Source organism: Hippopotamus amphibius, chromosome 6 (genome assembly GCF_030028045.1).
Source record: "Hippopotamus amphibius kiboko isolate mHipAmp2 chromosome 6, mHipAmp2.hap2, whole genome shotgun sequence".
Classification (NCBI taxonomy): Eukaryota; Metazoa; Chordata; class Mammalia; order Artiodactyla; family Hippopotamidae; genus Hippopotamus; species Hippopotamus amphibius.
The window spans coordinates 169,693,546-169,717,413 of NC_080191.1; the positions used below are offsets into that span (position 1 = coordinate 169,693,546).

Consider the following 23,868-nt stretch of genomic DNA (forward strand, 5'->3'; position numbering starts at 1 on the left):
TAGCTAGAGTAGTCACTCATTTTAGCTACAGAGTCATTAAAATTATTATTGGTGGTATAATTCTAAGAGCGTTTTCTTATTTAAATTGAAGTAATGTATTACTTTACCTATTTCAGTTATTTCTGAAAACCATAATTTATCTTTATGAGAGAACTTTGTTTTGTTTCCCTTTTATTTGATAATTTTCCTGATTTTTTGTCGTTGATGATTTTAGCCAACAGAAGCTGTACCTCCCTCTTCTCCCACTGTCCCTGTGATCCCTGTCCTGCCAGTCCCTGCTGAGAATACTGTCATCCTACCCACCATACCACAGGTTTTTATTAGTTTTCTTTTTTCTTTATAAAAATTTCATTTGTTTTTAATGTTTCATTTGTATTCTTTTCAAATTGTTTTAACTATTTGTTAGGTTTGGTAACTCACTTTGGGCTTCAAATGGTATTTTTAGGGAGTTAAATATCTGGTATTTAATACAAGATGAGTTCGATATTTGCCATTTTATTAGGTTATGAAATAGGAAACATTCTGAACTTCACCATATTGAACCTCCTTAGATTTCTTATCATGCCTTTTATATTTGTAAATCTGTTTGAAATAGCTTTTAAATTTATTTGCTTTGGGAAGTTTTTTTTTATTTTCTAAAGATAATAAAAATAATTGTCCTCTTAATCTTGTACTGGATGTGTCATTTTATATATAGCATTTTGTTTTCCAGTATGTATTTATCTTCTTTGGAAATATTCATCTTTCTTTCATTTGGTAGGATAACATACCTCACATTTTATTGTTTACAAATAATAGCTGATGTATATAAAATATATGGGAATTCATTGTGGTATCTTTGCAACTTCTCTGTAAATCTAAAACTATTCTAAAATCAGAAGTTTATTTTTTTAAAGAATTAATGTATAGCAGTCAAAAATAAAATGAAATAATATCCAAATGTCAGAGAATCTGAACATTTTTAGCTTTCAGAGCTTTAGCGGTTCCAAGGGATGGCTTATTAAGACATTAACTACCCTACCAACCGAGTCACCCAAAGTTAAAATAACGGTAGCATTATTAAGTATAATAATAGTGATCTTTGGTGTGAAAGATCTCAATCTCATTTAAAGTGTAAATAAGTGCATCTTTAGGTATTTTTATTATTTTTGGTCTATAGTATAAAATCTAGTAAAAATGGTGTTTTTGCTGTGAAAACACAGTGTCAAATTAAGTTCTATTGGGGTTAAAAATGGGGTATCAGCTGTGATTGTTCACCTCTCAGTGCCCTTCCCTGCTCCAGAAAAGTGAAATCAGTAAGAACATTATACAAAATAGGATTCTAGGAGACATTGCAGCTATTACAGTAAAACTTCAATCCATGTTATTATGTTATTACTTCTATATAATCTCTGACCCTTTATGAAAATTATTAAAAGTCAAATCATTGTAAAACTACCAAGAATTGACTAGATAGGTCCAGGTGGATATTTTCTCTATATTGCAGAGAAGAAATTGAATTTGTAAATAAAATAAAATTCTACGTAAGCTGCCAAACGGTTATTGTAATATTATAATGTAACATCTTTCCAAGTAACTAGTATTTAGTAGTACAATATTTTTTAAAGTAGGAGATTTGAAAGTTTACTTTACTCTTGTCATCTCAGTTTGTCTTTTTTTTTAAAATAAATTTTATTTACTTATTTATTTATTTGCCTGCGTTGGGTCTTCGTTGCTGTACATGGGCTTCCTCTAGTTGTGGCAAGTGGGGGCTACTCTTCGTTGTGGTGCACAGGCTTCTTATTTTGGTGGCTGCTCTTGTTGCAGAGCATGGGCTCTAGGCACGTGGGCTTCAGTAGTTGTGGCTTCTGGGCTCTAGAGCACAGGCTCAATAGTTGTGGCACACGGGCTTAGTTGCTCTGCGGCATGTGGGATCTTCCTGGAGCAGGAATCGAACCTGTGTCCCCTGCATTGGCAGACGGATTCTTAACCACTGTGCCACCTAGGAAGTCCCTCAGTTTGTCTTTTGATGTTAAAATAGTTTTCTACAATCCTTTGAAATTTTGCAATAGTTTCTGTTCTGATATTCAATAGGGAACCAGTCCTTTCCTGGCCAGAGTTCTCTGACTTATTTACTCCAGTGTTCCTAACTTAGCATCACACTACACTTGGAAATTGTTGACACATCACATAGCCTTGTAGTTATAAATAAAGTACTTAGAGTCAGATTGGTCTGGTTTAGAATTCCAGTCCTACCACTTACTAGCTGTGTAACTGAGCAGTTTACTTAACACTGATCTTCTCTTTACTCATATGTAACACTGAAGATGATAGTATTGGGTTGGCCAAAAAGTTCCTTTGATTCTGAAGTAAAAATAAGAGACACATTTTTTATTTTCACCAAGAACTTTATTGAACAACACGTTCACTGTTTTGTTCCACTACCTTCTGCCATTTTTCAGGCAACTTCATACTTCCATCTTCCCAAAACTTTTTTTCTTTTTGAGCAAAAAAAGGTACATCTTTGTTCCAGGTATCTTTTACAGTCTTCCAGGGAACTGAAATTTTTTCCATTAAGAGAATGTTGTAAAGATCAGAATAAATGGGAATCGAAAGTGCAATGTCTGGTGAATATGGCAGATGAATGGGTACTTCCCAGCCAAGCTGTAACAGGTTTTGCCTGGTCATCAAAGTAACATGCGGTCTTACATTACCCTGATGGAAGATTATGCATTTTCTGTTGCCTAATTCTGGATGCTTTTCATCCAGTGCTGCTTTCAGTTGGTCTGATTGGGAGCAGCACTTGTTGAAAGTAATGGTTTGGTTTTCCAGAAGCAGCTCATAATAGAGGACTCCTTTCCAATCCCACCATATACACAACATCACCTTCTTTGAATGAAGACCAGCTTTTGGTGTGGTTGGTGGTGGTTCATCTCACTTGCCCCATTATCTCTTCTGTTCCACATTGTTGTATAGGATCCACCTTTCATCACCGGTCACAATTGTTTTAAAAAATGGAGCGTTTTCGGTACGTTTAAGTAGAGAATCGCATACAGAAATATGGTCAAGAAGGTTTTTTTCCCCTTAACTTATGTGGAACCCAAACATCAAAGCAATTCACATAACCAAGCTGGTGCAGATGATTTTCAGCTCCTGATTTGGATATTTTGAGTATGTCGGCTATCTCCCACGTGGTATAATGTTGATTGTTATCAATGAATGTCTCGATTTGATCGCTCTCAACTTCAACTGGTCTACCCAACCATGGAGCATCAACCAGCGAGAAATCTCCAGCACAAAATTTTGCAAACCACTTTTGACACGTTTGATCAGTCACAGCACCTTCTCCATACACTGCACAAATCTTTTTGTGCATTTCAGTTGCATTTTTACCTTTCTTGAAATAGTAAAACATAATATGCTGAAAATGTTGCTTGTTTTCTTCCATCTTCAATATTAAAATGGCTACACAAAAATTACAGGTTTTGATAAGTTTTTTAAAAAATGCATGCTGATATGACAGCTGTCACAATACAGTATAACAAAATTGTCTGGAAGTGAAAAACAACTAAGCACTATTAAAGCCAGCCTACGGAACAAACTGAATGAAGTTTTTGGCCAACCCAGTAGTACTTACTGGAGATGTTTTACGATGATTGAAAGAATAAGCATGCGTGTGCAGCTGGCACGTGATCTTGGCTTAAAAAAAACAAGTAAACAGGAGAGGCTTATTTATACTACCTAGCCTCATTTTAGGTTTTAAATATACTTACAAAGGTCCATGTAGAGTAATTTAATAATTTATGTTGTTTATGTGAGAAGGCTGTGGGTGTGCCTTATTTTCCAGAATAAGTAGGTATTGAATATAACATGTACATTATAAGATTAATAAAAGTGATTGAAATATTTGTCCCCAAATGAATTTTGAAATCCATACCTAATAATAACCCGATTTTAACATTTTAAGTAAATGGAATTTTTCTTCTAAAGATCTCCTACTTTATATTTTAGATGCATCAGGATGTAGTAGAAATAGAGACAGAAGACTCTAGATTTAGAGTCTAGTCCTACTTTGTGACTCAGACAAGTTACTTGACCTCTCTGAGTTTTATATTCCATCTAAAAATGGTGCCTAATGCCTCCCTGACTGCTTCAGAGTGAGTTTGAGGACAGACAGATAGCTAGGTAGATGATAATTGTTTTAATACTCTTTTATTATTTATAGAACTTTAAACTTTCAGAGTACTTTTGTATTGATCATGTCATTTAAATTTTGTAAAAACCCTCTGCAGTAAGAATTATGCTTATTATTCAGAGTGGTTCAGAGAAAGACACATTGAACGACTCTTTGAAGTTGCAGAAAGAACTTGGACTTTATAGTGACACCTGACTCTACCACCTCCTGGCTTCACCCTTTTCTGGTTGTGTGATGATGGGGAAATTACTCGGTTTCTCTCAGCCTCATTTCTCCGCATAGAAACTGAGTACATAGTAGTTGTATAACAGATGCTGGTTCTTCCTCCTGGAGGTAGAATCATGTAATCTCTATGATGCTGGCCTATTAAATATACACCCAGAGTAAATATTCTGCTTTAAAACCAGATTCTTTAGACCTCCTTTTTTTAAACCAGTTGTGAGAGCTATCATGTAATTAAAGTATTGTTGAAAATGCTTTATAGCTAATTTTTTGTGTTTGTGTGAAAGTCTCTGTTCATACACAAACGGGTGCTTTGGAAGGATTGGTTTTTGTTTAGTTATTTGTTATTGTTCCAGTCATGTAGATACTAGGATGAATGTAACTTGTCGTCTGGCAGCCTACTCTCTGTTTATGAAAGAGACACCTTAACCAATAACTCTCACATGACAGAGAGTAGTTAACATTAGACGTGTATCCAGCATAGAACATCCCGTTGCTTCTGGTCAGTTCAAGTTTCACAGAACATCTGAGTGCTGACTCTTAAATGATTTGATCATTAGTATAATCTAAAGCATGGCTTGATACCTTTATCACTTTACTAGTAATCTTAAAGAGAATAGTATACTTGGATTACCTTGATGAGCCTTTTTTAACCACACGCTAATATCTGACTGCTGTGCCTCTGTTCTATTTGTGTTTCGGATTTTTTGTTGTTTTTATGTTGGTTGGTTGCTTGGTTTTTGTATTATTTTCAAATCAATTCTGACTTACAGAAAGTTGTAAGAATTGTACAAAGAAATTCCATATACTTTGACCCACATCTCCCAATTGTTAATATTGTTACCTGCCACGTCTGTTTTATCATTTCTCTTTTTCTATAATTATGATGATGTTTTTTGTAAACCAGTTAAAAGGAAGTTTTACTCATACCCCTCTTATCCCTAAATATTAATACTTTACAATACTAAATATTTTCCCTAAGAACAAAAGTATTACCATAGTACAGTGAACTAAACCAGAAAATAACATTAATATGAGGGTGGGTCAGAAATTGTCTGCGCTCCCATTATATTAAAACTTCTGTTGGCTGCACAGTTTTATCAGCGAATTCCGTTCAAGGCTACTGTCTCCCCAGTCACTGCTGTGCAGGTGTGAATGTGTTACATCGGTTCATTTGTAACTGTGGTGCGCACAAAAGTGGATGCCCCACTTGTGATTTGCACAAAAGAAGAGCAGCGTGCAGTGGTTTGTTTTTTGTGGTCTGAGGTTGTACCTGGTGCCATTATTTACCGAAGACTGTGTGCAGCATGGAGGAAGTGTTTTGTCATGAATAAGCGTGTGTGAATGGATAGAGAAGTTCAAGGAATGTCACACAACTGTTAGCCACCAGGAGGGAGCCGGATACCCATCCACGTGAAGATGGGTGAATTCGTGGCTCACAGCTCATCCTAAAACATTTTTTAACGAGGGAATACAAAAGCTCCTTGACAGATGAACAAAGTGTATTGAAAAGCAAGGAGATTACGTCGAAAATTGATGTATTTGTCTTTTCTAAAAGTTAATTAAAATAAATTCTGCAGCCAGAGTGTGGATAATTTTTGACTCACCCTTGTATAATACTGCTGACCATAATTCTGTTTTGTCAGTTGCCCAAATAATGTTCTTTATATGAAGAACAAAAACAGGTTCTTTGGCCCATCCAAGACCACAGTTAGTTTTCATGAGTCTAATCTGAAGTAGCTACACAGTCTGTCTTTCATGTGTGTGGCCTTTTACAAGAGAACCGGCTAGTTGTTTTGTAGAATATCCTGCAACTTGTGTTTGTTTGATGTATTTTAATTAGTTTGAGGTCATTTTTTTTTTCATTTTTTTTTTATTGTGGTAAAATATACATAATGTAAAATTTACCACCTTAACTATTTTTAGGTTTACAGATCAGTGGTATTAAGCACACTCACATTGTACGAACATCACCATCGTTGTACGAACATCACCATCATCCATCTGCAGAACTTTTTTCATCTTGCAAAACTGAAACTCCGTACGCATTAAACACTTCATTCCCCATCCCTCCCTCCCTCCCAGGCCCTGGCAACTACATTCTACTTTCTGTCTCTATGATTTTGACTCAAGTACCTCATGTAAGTGAAATCATAACAGTGTTTGTCTCTTTGTGGCTAGATGATTTCACTTAGCATAATGTCCTTAAGGTTAAAGCACGCTGTAGCTTATGTAGCAGCAGAATTTCCCTTCTTCTCAAAGCTAAATAATGTCCCATTCTGTGTACGTATCAGACTTTGCTTAGTTCATCTGTCAGTGAACAGCTTGAGTTGCTTCCACATTTTAGCTGTTGAGAATAATGCTGCCATGAACCCAGGTGCATGGACACCTCCTCAAGACCCTGCTTTCAGTTCTTTTGAGTGTATACCTGAAAGTGGAATAACTGGATTATTTTGTAACTTAATTTTTAGAACCATCATACTGTTTTACACAGTGATGTATCATTGTATGTTCCCACCAACAACACAGTGGTTCCAATTTCTCCACATCCTCACCGACACTCTTTATATTCTGTTTTGATGATAGTAGCCAGCCTGATGGGTATGAGGTGGTATCTCATTGTAGTTTTGATTTGCAGCTTGAAAATGATTAGTGATGTTGAACATCTTTTCATGTGCTTATTGGCCATTTGTATATCTTCTTTGGAGAAATGTCTGTTGAAGTCCTTTACCCATTTTTGATTTGCATTGTTGGTTTTTTGTTGAGTTTTAGCAATTCTCTATATATTCTGGATATTGGTTCCTTATCAGCTATTTGCAGATATTTTCTGCCATTCTGTGGGTTGCCTTTTTACTTTGTGGATAGCGTCATTTGATACACAAAATTTTTAATTTTTAGAAAGTCCAAATTGTCTATATTTTCTTTTATTGCCTGTGCCTTTGGTGTTTTAGCCAATGAATCATTGCCAAGTGCCGTATCATGAAGCTTTTCCCTGTGTTTTCTTCTTAGAGTTTTATAATTTTAGGTTTTTTTTTAGGTCATGGATCCATTTAAAATTAATTTTTGTATATGATGTTAGGTAAGCGTCCAACTTCATTCTTTTGCGTTTGAATATCCAGTTTTCCCAGCACCGTTTGTTGAAAAGAATGGTCTTAGCACCCTTGTTGAAAATAATTCGACTATATATGTGAGGGTTTACTTCTGCACTCTGTATTCAAGTCCATTGGTTGTCTGCCTTTATGCTAATACCAAACATTTGAGTACTGTACCGTTGTAGTAAGTTTTGAAATGAGAAAGTGTGAGTCCTTCAGCTTTGTCCTTTTCAGGGTTATTTTGTCTATTCAGATCCCTTGAGATTCCATATGAATTTTAGGATGGGTTTTTCTATTTCTGCAGAAGGCATGATTGGAATTTTGATAGGGATTGGATGAAATCTGTAAATTGCTTTGGTAGTATTGACATCTTAACGGTATTAAGATGTCATAAACATGGGATATGTTTCCGTTTATTTCTGTGTCTTTAATTTCTTTCAGCAGTGTTATAGTTTTCATTGTACAAATCTTTCACTTCATTGACTAGGTTTATTCCTGATTATTTTATTCTTTTTGATGCTGTTATAAATGGAATTGTTTTTGTAATTTTCTTTCCAGATTGTGTATGGGAATGCAACTGATTTTTGTATGTAGACTATATTCTGCTACTTTCCTAAGTTTGTTTATTAGTTCTAACAGGTTTTTGTGTGGTTTCTTTAGGGTTTTCTACATATATGATCATATTATCTGCAGACACATAATTTTCCTTTTTTCTCATTTGAATGTCATTTATTTTTCTTATTTGTCTAATTGCTGATTTTTAATACTATTTTGGATAGAAGTGGTGAAAGTGGGCCAGCTTGACTTGTTCCTGATCTTAGAGGGAGAGCTTTCAGTCTTATACCATGAAAGTATGAGGTTTGCTGTAGGTTTTTCATATATGACCTTTACTATGCTGTGGTGGTTTCCTTATATTCTTAGTTTGTTAAATGTTTTTATCATGAAAGAATGTTGAATATTGTCAGATACTTGCTGCATCGATTAAGATGATCATGTTTTGTTATTTTTTTTTCCTTCATTCTATAGATGTGGTATATTACATTGATCAGTTTTCATATGTTGAGGCATACTTGCATTCCAGGAATAAATACCACTTGGTCAGGGTATACAATCCTCTTTAATATGATGCAGAATTCAGTTTTTGTTGAGATTTTTGGATCTATATTCATAAGGGATATTGGTCTGCAGTTTTCTTTTAGTTTCCTTGCCTTTGACCTTAGTCTCAGGATAGTGCTGGTCTCATAGGATGAGTTAGAGTTAGCACCTTCCTCTTCAATTTTTGGGCAGAGTTTGAGAAAAATTGATGTTAATTCAAATATTTGATAGAATTCACTAGGAAAGCAGTCAGATTTCAGGGGCTTTTATTTTTCAGGAAATTTTTGATTACTGATTCAATCTCCTTATTAATTATAAGTCTATTTAAATTTTCTCTTTCTTCATGATTCAGCCTTGGTAGGAGTTGGTCCATTTTGTGTAGGTTATCCAATTTGTTGGCTTACACTTGCTCATGATACTCTTGTAGTCCTTTTTTTTCTGTGGAATTAGCAATAATGTTCCCACTTTCATTTCTGATTTTAGTAATTTACTCTTCTCTTTTTTTCCTTAGTCCAGCTAACTAAAAGCTTGTTAATTTGTTGATCTTTTCAAAAAAACAACTATTGGTCTCATCTTCTCTATTATTTTTCTATTCTCTTCTTTACTTATCTTTGCTCTAATTATTATTTCCTTCCTTGTACTGACTTTAGGTTTAGTTCTTCTTTTTCTAGTTCCTTAATTTGTAGTTAGGTTGTTGACTTGAGGTCTTTCTTGTTTTTTAAGGTAAACATTTGTAGTTGTAAACTTCCCTTACCACTGCTTTTGCTGTGTCTCATAAGTTTTGGTATGTTGTATTTTCATTTTCATTCATCTCTTTGTCTTTTCCAATTTCCTTTTTTACTTCTTTGATTCATTGGTTAAGAGTGTGTTGTTTAATTTCTACAATTTAGTGAATTTTCCAGTTTGCTTCTATTATTGCTACTGTCTTTATCCATTTTGGCCATAAAAGATACTTTGTGTGATGACTTTCTTTCTAAATCCATTGAGACTTAATTTGTGGCCTAATATGTGGTATATTCTGGAAAATGACCCAAGTGCACTTGAGAAGCATGTATCCTGTTGTTGTTGGACAGAATGTTCTAAATATGTCTGTTAGGTCAAGTTGGTTTATTGTGTCATTTAAGTCATCTTTTTCCATACTTATTTTTTGTCTGGTTATTTTACACATTATTTTGAGTGTGCATTGAAATCTCCAACTATTATTGTAGAACTATCTACTCTTTAATTCTGTCATTTTTCTTTCATAGATTTTGATGGTTTTTGTTAGGTACATAAATATTAATAATTGTATCTTCTTGCTGTTTGAGCCTTTTATTAATACATAATGTCCTTCTTTGTCTCCTGTAACTTTTTTTATTTGAATTCTATTTTGTCTGTTATTAGTATAGTCACTTCTGCTATCTTTTGGTTACTATTTGCTTGGAATATCTTTTTCCATTCTTTCACTTTCAACCTGTTTGTGTCTTTGGATCTCAATGGAATCTTTTGTAGACAACATATAGTTTGGTCATGTGGTTTTATCCATTCTGCTGTTTTTTGGGTTTTTTTTGTTGTTGTTTGATTGGAGAGTTTAATCAATTTACATTTAAAGTTCTTACCAGTAAGGAGGGGCTTCTGTCATTTTGCTATTTGTTTTCTATATTTATTATAGGTTTTTTGTCCCTTATTTCTGTATCACTGTCCTGTTTTTCGTTTGGTTGATTTTTTTTTGTAGTGAAATGTTTAAATTCCTTTCCCATTTCCTTTTGTGTGTATTCTTTAGCTGTTTTCTCTGTGGTTACCATGGGGATAATATTTAACATTCCAAAGTTGTAACACTCTAATTTGAATTTATACCAGCTTAACTTCAATAATATACAAAAATTCTGCTCCTTTTAACAGTTCCATCCCCACCCTTTTCAGTTGTTGATGTCAGAATTACAGCTTTATAATTGTGTGCACAAAAACATAAACTAACAATTTTTAAATGCATTCATCCTTTAAATTATGTAGAAAACAAATGTGGAATTACAAAGCAAAGTTACTATAATATTAGCTTCTGGACTAGTAATTGATTTTAGTTATTTACTAATGTTGACTTCACTTCTGTACTAATAGTTAGCTTTTAGACTAATGTTTTAAATATAATTTAAAACATATTAATCTCTTAAATCATGTAAATAACAAAAAGTGATGCTACAAAACACTATTAAAATAATAAAAGGGTTTTTTTTGTATTTGTCCTTACCAAGATCTTTATTTCTTCAAACACTTTTAGCATTTCTTTCAGGGCCAGTCTGTTGGTAATGATCTCCTTCAGCTTTTGTTTATCTGGGAATGTCTTAATTTTTCCCTCATATTTGAAGGATAGTTTTGCCAGATACAGGGTCCTTGGTTGGCAGTGTTTTTCTTTTAGCTCTTAGAAGATACCAACCCACTGCTCCCTGTCCTCCAGAATTCTAATGAGAAATCTCTTAATATTATTGAGGATCACTTTTATATTGAGTCAATTTTCATGTTACTTTGAAAATTCTCTCTGTCTTTGTCTTTCAGCAGTTCGATTATAATGTGTCTGAGCATGAATCTCTCTGCGTTCATCCTGCCTTGAGTTTATTCAGCTTCTTGGATGTTTATATTCATGTATTTCATCAAATTTGGGAATGTTTTAGCTATTATTTCTTCAGATATTTTCTCTGTCCCTTGATCTCTCTCTTCTTTTTCTTTGACTCTCACAATGTGTATGTTGATTTGCTTAGTGATGGCCCACAAGTCTCTTAGACTTTGGTCACTTCTCTTCAGTCTTTCTGTTCTCAGACTTAATAACTTAAATTGTCCTATCTTCAAGTTTGCTGTTTCTTCTGCCTGCTCAAATCTGCTCTAGTGAATTTTTTGTTTCAGTTATTGAATTTCCTTTTGGTTTCTCTTTAGATTTTCTATCTTTTATTGTTTTCTCCATTTTGTTCATACATCATTTTCTTCACTTTGTCCCCCTTGTCTTCTAGTTCTCTGGATATCTTTAAGGTGGTTGTTTTAAATCCTTTGTCTAATAGATATCCTACCAGTTCTTTTTCAGAGACAGTTTTTTTTTTTCCTCTCCTTTGAATGGACCATAAGTTCCTGTTTCTTTGCATGCCTTGTGATTTTTGTTGCTGTTGAAAATTGGACATTTGAATCTTATGATTTCTCTGGAAACCAGATGCTCCCCTTTCCTAGGGTTTGCTGGGTTTTTTGTTTTTGGTTTTTTGATTGCTGTAGGCTGTCTCTGTGCTAAAAATCAGCCTAGTATAACTTTAAGATCTTCTCAGATTTTTTTCTATGCCTGCACCTCCCCCAAGCACGTGTAGTGACTTTCTGATTTCCCTCATATATGTGGTTGCTTTTGAATATTCTAATCTTCAGTGGCTCTCAAAAGGGGAAAAAGAGAAAAATGAAATTGTGGGAGGAGACACTTGCCCTTTAAGTCTTCTGGGCTGGGAGTCACTTCAGCCAGAGAGGGAGGGATTTACATCAGTTGGGGGAGGTCCAGCAACAGTGGCCACTGTCTCTTTGCACGTCCGTGATGAGAAGCAGCAGTCAGAGCACAGATTCCCTATATTTGGAGGACAGGGTCTTTTACTGCCCACCTCCACCCCTGCTCTGCCCCAGCTTGTGCAGTGTTTGTGCCAGCTGCTCCAGGGACACTTGTGAGGGGTGGGAGCTGGGTAGCTGCTACTGTGCTAAGAACTGAAATTGACTGCATTAACTACAGTTTGCCATCTAATATTTCCCCTGGAAGTTGCAAGCTTTCAACAGACTACAGAATTCCAAAGTAGTTATATCACACTGGCAGTTGCATTTTGCCAGTGCAGTTATCTAGATGGAGAGACACATTTGTGGGACTTCTTATTCTGCCATCATCCCAGCATTCACCCTGTTTGTTTTTACAGTCACTAACGTACAGTGATCACCGAAGTGATAGTGTTTAACTTTTAATGCAGTGTGTCTCAAATTAGAATCCAAGATGTACTCTCTGGGGTTTGTGAGTTCTGCACTTGAAAAACACTTGTTTATAATTTAGTAGGGGAGAAAGAGAGACATTAAGCCAATAATATAATGAAACTTTGATACATGCTAAGAAGGAGAAATACAGTATACATCATAAAAGCATTTTCTAAACTAATCCTGGCCTGTTTTTAAATAACTGGATTTTAGAATTCACACAAAATTTTTAGGATGTAATACTGTGGTCTGGAATTGTGTAAGGGTGCTGTTGTGTGCTGAGAGCGGCAGGCCCTGTGAGCCCTTCATCAGTGGAATGAAATGGTAGAAGTTGGATGAGAGAAGTTAGGTTTATTAAGTCTCATTATTAATTCATGCATCATATTCTTCAGGGGTTTGTTAGTTTCTCTTTCTGGAATATTCCTGCCTTTTTGTTAACCACCCCTCATTTCTCAGTGAATTACACGACTTCATTATTGTCTGAATTGAAACACACACAGTGGTCTATATTGTTAGTAAATAACAATGGGTTAGCAGTAGGTTTGTGTGATTTACAACAGTTTATATGTTTTTTAATATTACTTAGCTGGGTCCTCACACAGTCCTCTTGGGTTAAGGCATGTCTCTCTATAGACGGAAAAAATAAGTTACAATAATACTTGTGATTTACCTGTATCCTCAAAGTCAGTGAATGGTGGAGTGAGGTAGAGAGACATCTAGAACCGTGGTCTTCTGATAAGTGTCACTTAAAGTGAGGTGCCGGGAAGGGTTTTTCTTCATTCAAAATAACTTTCAGATAGATTATTCTCAAGTCTTGTTCCTGTTGTTTGGTTTCCTCCCTAAGCAAAGCTGATAATTCGGTGTTACCTCTTCTGGTATCCCCTGTCCTGGTTACAGATTCCAAGGTCTTAAACTAGCCAGATTTGCTACTGTTTTTTATTTTAGTGCTGTTTACTTCACCTATCTGAAAGTAGCAAATTCCGTGGCCAAATTTTTCTGTATCTCTTCCTTCAGAAGTACCTGTACTGGCTTTGTGTCTTTCTGAGTTGTAGATCATACCCTCCTAGCCGATTGCACTACCTCATTCCTACCACCTCCAAATTTGAGAGGAATGGAGTACTACTTTGTCAGATACCATTTCTGTATTCTGTAATATAAGAATTTAGAAAATCTCAAGTAAGGGTATAGTGTATTTTAAGGTAAATATTTTACTTTTCTGCCTGCTTACACAGTCTTAAATATTTTTATCATTATTTTAGGTGGCTAAACGTGAGGCCATCACATCATGCCTCGAGCTTCATTTACACAGGCTCTTATTTTAGACTGCGTTTTGTGATGTGTCTTTTTCAGATCGCTAGGTTATCTTATCCTGACATCAGTTTCCAATGAAATTCTTGCCAAATCCTCAGTGTGAGCATTCCCAGCTTTTTTCAATTTCAAGTCCTTTATTCCCATGTTTTCCCTTCAGGTGTGACCATTCACTCATGTTAATTCTAAGATACATGTACAGATAAACTTATTGTACATATATTATCTAATCATATTCATTAGGTCAAAATTACAAATTATTGTTACTAGTCTGTATTCTTTATTCAGAACTGAACTTTAAAATTGAAATTAATTTTATGATGTGAATGCTAATATCTTAACAGCAACTCTAACCTATAATATTTCACAACTGCCTTAGTTGTTAACCTCATACAAACTGAGTACTTGACTCAATATAATTGTTTTGCTGTGTTTTATGAAAAAAATTCAAAAATGCTCAAATATAAAGGGAATAGTACAGTGAACTCCCTTGTATACTCATCAGCCAACTACCGCAGTCCTCAGTTCACGCACTCTTATATGCCCCACAGCCCCCTCTTCTCGTAATCTCTCATTGTCGTTATTTTATTTTGAAGTAAATTTAACCCTTTATATAGTTTGGTTTGTATGTATTTCAATATCAGATGAACTTTTTACATGACTAGAGTCAAAAGAGAACTTGCATTCAGTGATGGTGAGTTGTGATCATGAGCAGCTAGTGCTGTGATAATTTTGGTAGAAGTTAGATTTTGGTAAAAACCAACGTTTTCCACTATATTTTTAGTAATAAATGAGCAGAGGGAACCAAATGGTTTTCTTGCCGTAATTTTTGATGAATGTAACTTCTTTTGTAACTTTAAAGAGCCTTGTTCTTTCTTGCCCTCCTCTGTAATTGTTTAAGCAAAATAAGGTGAAGTTGTACCGTTAATTTTTGATAAATTAAAATATCAATTTGAGGAATCTCAGTAGTCATTGGGAAATGAATACTTTCAAATGTTCATTAAATCTCAGATGTCTGTTAGAGGACTAGCTTTGCTTAAATATCAATCTCACAAAACTTTACCTGTTAGGTTTGGTTTTCACCGAACCATTCGAAAATAGACTATTATAGTCAAAGGTAGGACTGTACATAAAGTAGTTAGTATCATGTTTATATATTTAATAAAGTATTCCCTACTCATTTTGTTTGTCTTTTCAGGGTATTTTTTTAATTGTGTGTAGCAAAGTAAATCAGTTATATACATTTTTTTCAGATTATTTTCTGTTATAGGTTATTACAAGATATTGAATATAGTTCCTTGTGCTCTATAGTAAACCCTTGTCCCTGCTCATTTTTATCTTGCTGCTTTGTGTAACTCAGATGCACACTATACAGTTATTTAAGCGTACAATGGTGTTGTCTTTAAGCATTTTATCATATAATCATCCAGATCTAGTACTTTGCTGAAAATAATGTAAAACATTTGAACTCTGAACATTCACCTTTTAGAAAAGCCCATACACATGGAAGAAAATGGTTATTTTGTATATTATGTTTCTTTCATACAGCTTTTATGAGTAATTCTTTAGTTAATTGGAACAGAAGAACTGTTAATGTTTATAAACATATCTCTTAAAACTTATTTAAAGGATAATCATCTTTGATTCTCTGAAAATGTCATTTGACTTGGTAATTTTATACTCTTAAATATGCAGAAGAAAGATTTTAAGGGGAACCATATCAGTTTTATAGTATATTCTGGTCTGTTTTTAATTTAGTATTAACTGCATTTTATTCTTTAAATTTTATTGCACCTATATAATAAGCACTTTTCAACTTAAGCAGAAAGCCAAGCCTTTTTTCATTCCAAACTTAGTTAGACCTATGTTTAATTAAAGTTTTTTTGGTTTTGGTGGGTTTTTTTTGGGGGGGGGGGGTGTTTTTTGTGGGGTTTTTGTTGTTGTTGTTTTACCATTAATTGTTCTGTGAGTGGTCTAGAATAACAGCTGGAAAGCAGTAATTGCAGTTGATAACACTTGAGGGCCTTTACATTGAGTATGTTTCCAGTATTCTGAAAGTTTTGGGTTGATTTCTTTGTATGGCTTTTTTTTTTCCCCTCAGTGTTTAAACACAGTTTACTGTGGGACAGAATTTTTTTTCTGGGTGATAAAATGATTGGAATCTTCATGGGATCCTTCAGACTAGAAAAGCAAATGACTTCTAAGCAATTTGAAGAGTTGTTTGTTATACTAGAGAATATATGTGGGTTTTTTGAAAAGGCTGGTGAACTTCTTTGCAAATCTTAAGAAAATTGTGTCTGTTTTAGCAGAAATAATTATTTCTCAAAAGCAAATATAACAACTGCCTATACCTAATTCTTTCCATTGGTGCTAGAAACTGGATACATTGTTTAACATGTGAAAAGTTCATATGAAATTATAATTTCAGAAATAGCAAATCTTTCATATGCTTCTAACATTTAGGAACATTAATACGTAAAGCATCAATTTTCCTGTTAAGCCTAACACATTTACAATTCTTTCTTTAAGGCAAATCCTCCTCCAGTACTGGTCAACACAGATAGCTTGGAAACATCGATTTACGTAAGTTCCATGCATCACCATATTTAAATAATTCTTTTTACCCTGTTCAGGTTTGGATACAGATACAAAAATCACAGCATTATTTTCTCTAATACATTGTACTTATGATGTTCTGTCACTAAGTTGTAATTGTTACAGTAATGAAGCAATACTGTCATTTTTTGGTTGCTCTTTTTCTCTACTCTTGCAAAGCAGAAATATTGACATAAGAAATTTTATTTTTAAACTAAAATGAGTAACTTTCACTAGAGGCTGTCTCTGACCAGTGGTCATTTACACAATGCCACGTATTCAGAGTCGTATTTGAAGTCTAATTGAGCGAGTGGGTTTTTAGTGATCAGGTTTACATGTGTTCACATATTAAAACAATTGGTTATACCTTCGTAACTTTAAATTGATGAGTGCTTCCCTCTAAACTTCTTTTGTTAAAAAGCCTCCTTTCTCCTAAAGATAAATGGCCAGAACAGCATAATCTAACATTTTTCACCCCATCTAAAATATCTTTGGGGGCGTTTAATAGAACTTGTGCCTCTCATATGTTTTAAAAAAGCAAATGGTACATAATTGAATAGATTGTAAAAATCTTTCTCTTTCATTTTTGAACTATAGTCATTTCAGTCTATACTTTAAAATGTTTTATTTGGCTTTATATTCTGTTTACATTTATATGGGTATATCAAATTTGGGGGGGGTGAAAACTTCAAATAAATAATACTTAATACAAACCACAAATACTGTTTTCAGGCAGTGTCACCTTTCACAGTGGTAAAGAATACTTAAGCAGAATTTTGTTTGTACTTCTGTCAATATTTTCTTCACATTTCTTTCTCCCTCACTTGTCCCTTTTGTTGACTTATGTTTTGCTTAAGGGCAGAGTCAGTGATTAAATATTTTTATTTTAAAACCCTTTCAACTGAAAGGTTAATATGTAAGAACTAGCAGAGAAAATATCAACAAATACACATGCATTTTAGGGGAAATGTCAACAAATTAAAAGCAGGCTTGGTATACAAGCAGCAAACTTAGAGTAAAAGTTGTAAAATTTCAAGTTTGTGTGACATATTATTAAAAAAATATTTTTCCTGCTAAGCAAGGTATGTTGGGAGTCTCCAAAACCATTCACTACCTACACTGAGAAATTTGGTAGAAGGATTCACAAGGCTCAGGATGCTGTACCCATGGCTAAGATTTATTATACCTATGTGATAAGTCAGGATCTACAGTCAGATTATAAGACTGTATGTCTAAAGGAATCCATGTGTAGATTTCCTTCTACTTTCTTCCTCCCCATAGAGGTCCACAAAGCACTCTTTTCACCTAGCAATGAAAATGTAGCAGCATGTATGCAGCTTTTCGGCCCAGGGAAGCCCGTTATGGCCTCAGCACAAAGTTAATTATTGGCGGTTGGTCACCTAGGCACCCTCTGTCCAGCACAGACCAAATTTCCAAGCTCCCAGAAGGAAAATAGGTGTTCAGCATAAAATGAATTGTCTCTGCAAAGTCTAGCCACAGTAAAGAACCCTCTCAGTTAGGGAATGGTGGGAACATTCCCAAAATCAGTTTCTCAAATGCCTGCTAAGACCCTTCTCGAGATAGTACCCTTGAGCCTGCTATATTAACCCTCTTCTGTACATAAGGAAATAAGATAAATTCCAATTCCTTAAGCAAGATTTTTCGGAGTGTTACTTTATCATACTCGAAGAACACTGTGTAAAATGTTTAGTAACTATTCTTTGTGGCTTTTTAACTTAATTCTGAAATTTAAAATGTATTCCAGAATGGTTTTTTAATTTACTTGTTATTCCTTTGTTAAGTCCTGATCATTTAATACTAGCTATGTATTGATGAATCAAAAGAAGAAAAATTGCAGCTATTGCTTTAATAACACACTTTTTTTCCTAATTGTCACCATGCTTCCTAAAATTAATTAATTGAACAGGTAATGCATACACATTGTACAAAATTCAATATACACAAGGGTATATCCAGTGAAAAGTGAGTCTTCTACCCCTGCTCCTAGTCTTCTACTTCCTCTTTCCTAAGGCATAAGGTGTTAGTATTTATATAGATATCCTTACCTGTGTCCTTCTATAAACATTGTGTTCAGGTACAAGCATATATGTGTTGTTTTCAAACTTTTACCATATAAAAATCACTGCCCCACCATTTTTGTATAGATATTTTTGTGTATATATGCAATTGTATAATCAGAATATATTTGTATATTGATACATTGATTGCTCAAAGGGTATGTCAATTTTTAGATTTGATCATTATTGCCAAATTGTACTTCAAAGAGTTATATATATCCATTTATACTTCAACAGAAATTATTAATATTTTTACCCCATACTGTCACTAACATGGTGTGTTAATAAACTTTGATCTTTTGTTAGCATAATGTTTAAAATGTATTAACTCAGTATTTCAACTTGAATTTATATCTCACCTTTTCCAGTTTTTTCACCTTAAAATTTTTTTTTATGTTGAGACATTTACATACGACAGAATCTACTCTTTTAAAGTGTACAGTTCAGTGGTTTTAATTTATTCACAACATTGTGCCATCACTACCACTTTCAAATTCCAGAACATTTTCATCACCTTGCAAGGAAACTCGGTACCCATTAGCAGTCACTCCCCATTCTGCCCTTACTGCAGCCCCTGGCAACCACTAATCTGTTTTCTGTCACTGTGGCTTTGTCTTTCTGGACTGTTCATACACATAGAATCACGCAGTATGCCACATTTTGTATCTGGCTTCTTTCACTTAGCGGGGTGTTTTCGGAGTTCATCTGTGTTGTAGCATGTGTGTCAGAACTTCGTTCCTGTCTATGGCTGAGTTATTTTTCATTACATGTGTAGACCATATCTTGTTCACGCGTCCTTCTCTTGATGGACTTTTGGGTCGTTTCAGCCTTTTGACTCTTGTGAGCAGGGCTGTGGTGAACATTGGCATACAAGTACCTGCCGGTTATTGTCTTTTTTTTTCTTTTTTTATATAAATTTATTCATTTATTTTATTGGCTGTGTTGGGTCTTTTTTGCTGTGCGCGGGCTTTCTTTTAGTTGCAGTGAGTGGGGGCTACTCTTCATTGTGGTGCGCAGGCTCCTCGTTTCTGGGCTTCTCTTGTTGTGGAGAACGGGCTCTAGGTGCGTGGGCTTCAGTAGTTGCGGCACATGGGCTCAATAGTTGTGGCGCACGGGCTTAGTTGCTCAACGGCATGTGGAATCTTCGTGGAGCAGGGCTTGAACCCGTGTCCCCTGCATTGACAGGCGGGTTCTTAACCACTGCGCCACCTAGGAAGCCCCAGGTTATTGTCACTTTATCAACATTATGTCTCTCAGTCCATGAACACAGTCATTCTGTTCATTTACATCTTTAATTTTAGCAATGTTTTATAATTTTCAGTGTATGTGTCTTACACTTCTTTTGTTAAATTTATTGCCAAGTATTTTATTCTTTTAATGCTATTATAAATGAAATTGTTTTCTTAATTTTATTTATGGATTTTTCATTGCTAGCATATGGAAATATAGTGGATTTTGGGATGTTGATCTTCTATCCTGCAGTGTTACTGAACTCATTTATTAGCTCCAGTAGTTTTTTTTAACGTAGATTCCTTTGGATTTTCTACATAAGGTCATGTCATCTACAAACAGAGATAGTTTTACTTCTTCCTTTCCAATAAGGATGCCTTTTATTTATTTTTCTTGCCTAATTGCTGTGGCTAGACCCTCCATTAAAATGTTATACAAGTTGCAAGAGCAGACGTTCTTGTTTTGTTCCTGATCCTTGGGAGGGTGCTTTCAGGCTTTTCCCATTAAGTGTGATGTATTATACTCAGTTTTAAGTATTAATTGATATTATAGTTTCTTTGGCATTGGGTTTAATTGTCTCTGCATTCCTATTCTTTTCCTAAATAGTAAAATGTTAAGAGAAGGCAAAATTTAAGACAAAAATTCTAGAGTTCTTGCGGGTTCCAGTAACGAGATAGAAATGAAGAAATTTGTTGAAATAATTCCCATCTGTTCCTCTGTCTTTATCTTCCTTAAGACAGACCATAGAGAGTGATGGTTAGGAAAATTCATTTAATTTTACTCTGGTAACTTTCTTACATACTGAAAGCTTCAGTTTTTCCTATATGTAGTATAATTGATAACTACAGTGTTTTAAAGTTGACCTAAATGGCTTTTCATTATTTAGGAAAAATTTTTAAGTACATGCTTTGGGGGTTAATACTTTGTATTTAGTAATGTTACTTTTTCATTAGGAAGAACCTTTTCTTCTTCTCAATACATTTTTATTTTTAGATTCTTACCTTATGATGCTTTTGAGGCGTTTCAGGCTTTTAATTGCCTGGGATTCTGCACTAATAGGAACTATGAGTCATATGAATGTTGATAGATAAAATCTTAAATTTCAAGTGTCTTACTCTACAGTTTGAAAGGTATTACTGAATTGAACCTAAATGACAGGGAATCCTTTACTCTTCCTTTGGACGCTCTTATACCTATTATCTATTAGGATCTGTCTGTCCTGTTTGGATGTATCAGTGCAGGCTGTTTAGAAAATTAAAATCTTTGGGAATAAGGGGCCAAGGATATCTGTATTATAAATTTTCCTCTGCTTCGTATGGCATGTTATCCATAATTAAAGCAAATTATATCTTTTTAAAAAGTTTATATACAACTTATATAAAATAGATGCCTAATGAGAATGCACTGTATAGCACAGGGAACTCTGCTTCACTTCGCTGTACAGTAGAAACTAACACAACATTATAAAACAACTATACCCCAATGAGAAATAAGTAAATAAAAAATAAAAAAACAAAAGCTTCTACAGCTTAAAAGTTAAACAAACATTGAATGCTATTCCAATACACTAGCAACAACCAGTCAAACACATGAGTTATTAACTCTGTCAACAAAATATGAAATACCTAGCAATCCGCTTAATAGGAAATGTATATAGTTTGTTGTAAGAAAACTGTAAAACGTTGCTGATGGCATAGAAGAATACCTGAGTCAGTACAGAGCAGGTTTTGTTGCTGAACAGGAAGATACGTAGAGATCATCATTTTTCCCAAGTAAATCTGTAAATTTGGTAGTGCCAGTCATAGCACCAAAAGAAAGAGTGTGTATTTGGAGTATGGGAAGGAGAGGGCAAAGGAGGAGAGAGAATATGTGTGTGTGTGTGTTTTGGAGGGATAGAATTAGACGTAATGACTCATCTAGAGCTGCATCTTCCAAAATAGTAAGCCACAAGCCACATGTTGGTCTTTAAATTTATATTGATCAAAATTCAATAATACTTAAAATATAGTTTCTCTGTTGCAATAATCACATTTCAAGCACTTAGTAACCATGTATGGGTAAGCAACTCCTATATTAGACAAGGCAGATTATATTACACTTCCATCATAACAGAAATTTCTTTTGGATGTAGATGTTAAAAAGTTACATCTTACATAAAAGTTAAAAACTCAAAAATAATGAAAGGACATACCATGTTCTTGGATTGGAAGAATCAACTTTGTGAAAATGACGATACTACCCAAAGCAATTTACAGATTTAGTGCAATCCCTGTCAAATTACCAATGCCATTTTTCACAGAACTATAACAAGAAATTTTACAATTTGTATAGGAACACAAAAGACCCCGAATAGCCAAAGCAGTCTTGAGAAGGAAAGATGGAGCTGGAGGAATCAGGCTCCCTGACTTCAAACTCTATACTGCAAGGCTACAGTGATCAAGACAGTATGGTACTGGCACAAAAACAGACGTATAGATCAATGGAACAGAATGGAAAGGGCAGAGATAAACTCAAACACATGTGGGCACCTTATCTTTGACAAAGGAGGTGAGAATATACAATGGAGAAAAGACAGCCTCTTCAGTAAGTGGTGCTGGGAAAATTGGACAGCTACATGTAAAAGAATGAAATTAGAACACTTCTTAACACCATACACAAAAATAAACTCAGCATGGATTAAAGAGCTAAACGTAAGGCCAGACACTATAAAACTCTTGGAGGAAAACATGGGCAGAACATCCTATGACATAAAGCAAGATGTGTTTTGACCCACCTCCTAGAATAATGGAAATAAAAACAAAAATAAACAAATGGGACCTCATGAAACTTAAAAGCTTTTGCACAGGAAAAGAAATCATAAGACAAGAAGACAGCCCTCAGAATGGGAGAAAATGTTTGCCAGTGAAGCAACTGACAAAGGATTAATCTCCAAAATATACAAGCAGCTCATGCAGCTCAGTATCAAAAAAGCAAACAACCCGATCCACAAATGGGCAGAAGACCTAAATAGACATTTCTCCAAAGAAGACATGCAGATGGCTAACAAACCTATGAAAAGATGCTCAACATCACTAATCATGACAGAAATGCAAGTCAAAGCCACAATGAGGTATCACCTCACACCTGTCAGAATGGCCATCATCAAAAAATCTAGAAACAGTAAATGCTGGAGAGGGTGTGGAGAAAAGGGAACCCTCCTGCACTGTTGGTGGGAATGTAAATTGGTACAGCCACTATGGAAAACAGTATGGAGGTTCCTTAAAAAACTACAAATAGAACTACCATATGACCCAGCAATCCCACTCCTGGGCATATACCCTGAGAAGACCGTAATCCAAAAAGAAACATGTACTGCAATATTCATTGCAGCGCTGTTTACAACAGCCAGGACATGGAAACAACCTAAATGCCCATCAACAGATGAATGGATAAAGAAGATGTGGCACATATATACAATGGAATATTACTCAGCCTTAAAAAGGAATGAAACTGAGTTATTTGTAGTGAGGTGGATGGCCCTAGAGTCTGTCATACAGAGTGGAGTAAGCCAGAAAGAGAAACACAAATACTGTATGCTAACTCATATATATGGAATCTAAAAAAATGGTACTGATGAACCCAGTGGCAAGCGGCAAGAATAAAGATGCAGATGCAGAGAACGGACTTGGGCGGGGACGCGAAAGGGAAGTTGGGATGAAGTGAGAGAGTAGCATTGACATATACACACTACCAAATGTAAAATAGATAGCTAGTGGGAAGCTGCTGCATAACACAGGGAGATCAACTCGATGATTGGTGAGACTTAGAGGGGTAAGATAGGGAGGGTGGGAAGGAGTTCAGAGAGAGAGGGGAGATGGGCATATATGTATAAATACAGCTGATTCACTTTGTTGTACAGCAGAAACTGGCACAACAGTGTAAAGCAATTATACTGTAATAAAGAGCTTTAAAAATACACTCAAAAATAACCAAGTAAAATCTAAATAAAAGAAATTTGGGGGGACTTCCCTACAGATAATAAAATACATTATAAAACACTATTTAATTAAAGCAGCATAGTTCTGGTCCCAAACCATATTAGATCAGTGGAATACAACTCACCTTTGCTATATGTTAC

The 23,868-nt window shown here is 34.8% G+C and overlaps 1 protein-coding gene across 8 annotated transcripts in view; it reads left to right on the top strand.

Annotated features, from left to right (window-relative positions):
- Positions 1-23,868, top strand: part of DLG1 (discs large MAGUK scaffold protein 1) — a 275,356-nt gene that overhangs the window by 128,178 nt on the left and 123,310 nt on the right. For 5 of the 8 annotated variants that reach the window (XM_057739271.1, XM_057739270.1, XM_057739274.1 and 2 more), the window contains exons 6-7: positions 215-313; positions 16,378-16,431. In XM_057739271.1, the coding sequence (XP_057595254.1) occupies positions 215-313; positions 16,378-16,431 (153 nt within the window). The remainder of the gene's footprint in view (positions 1-214; positions 314-16,377; positions 16,432-23,868) is intronic. The other 3 variants (XM_057739276.1, XM_057739277.1, XM_057739278.1) reach the window with 1 other exon arrangement.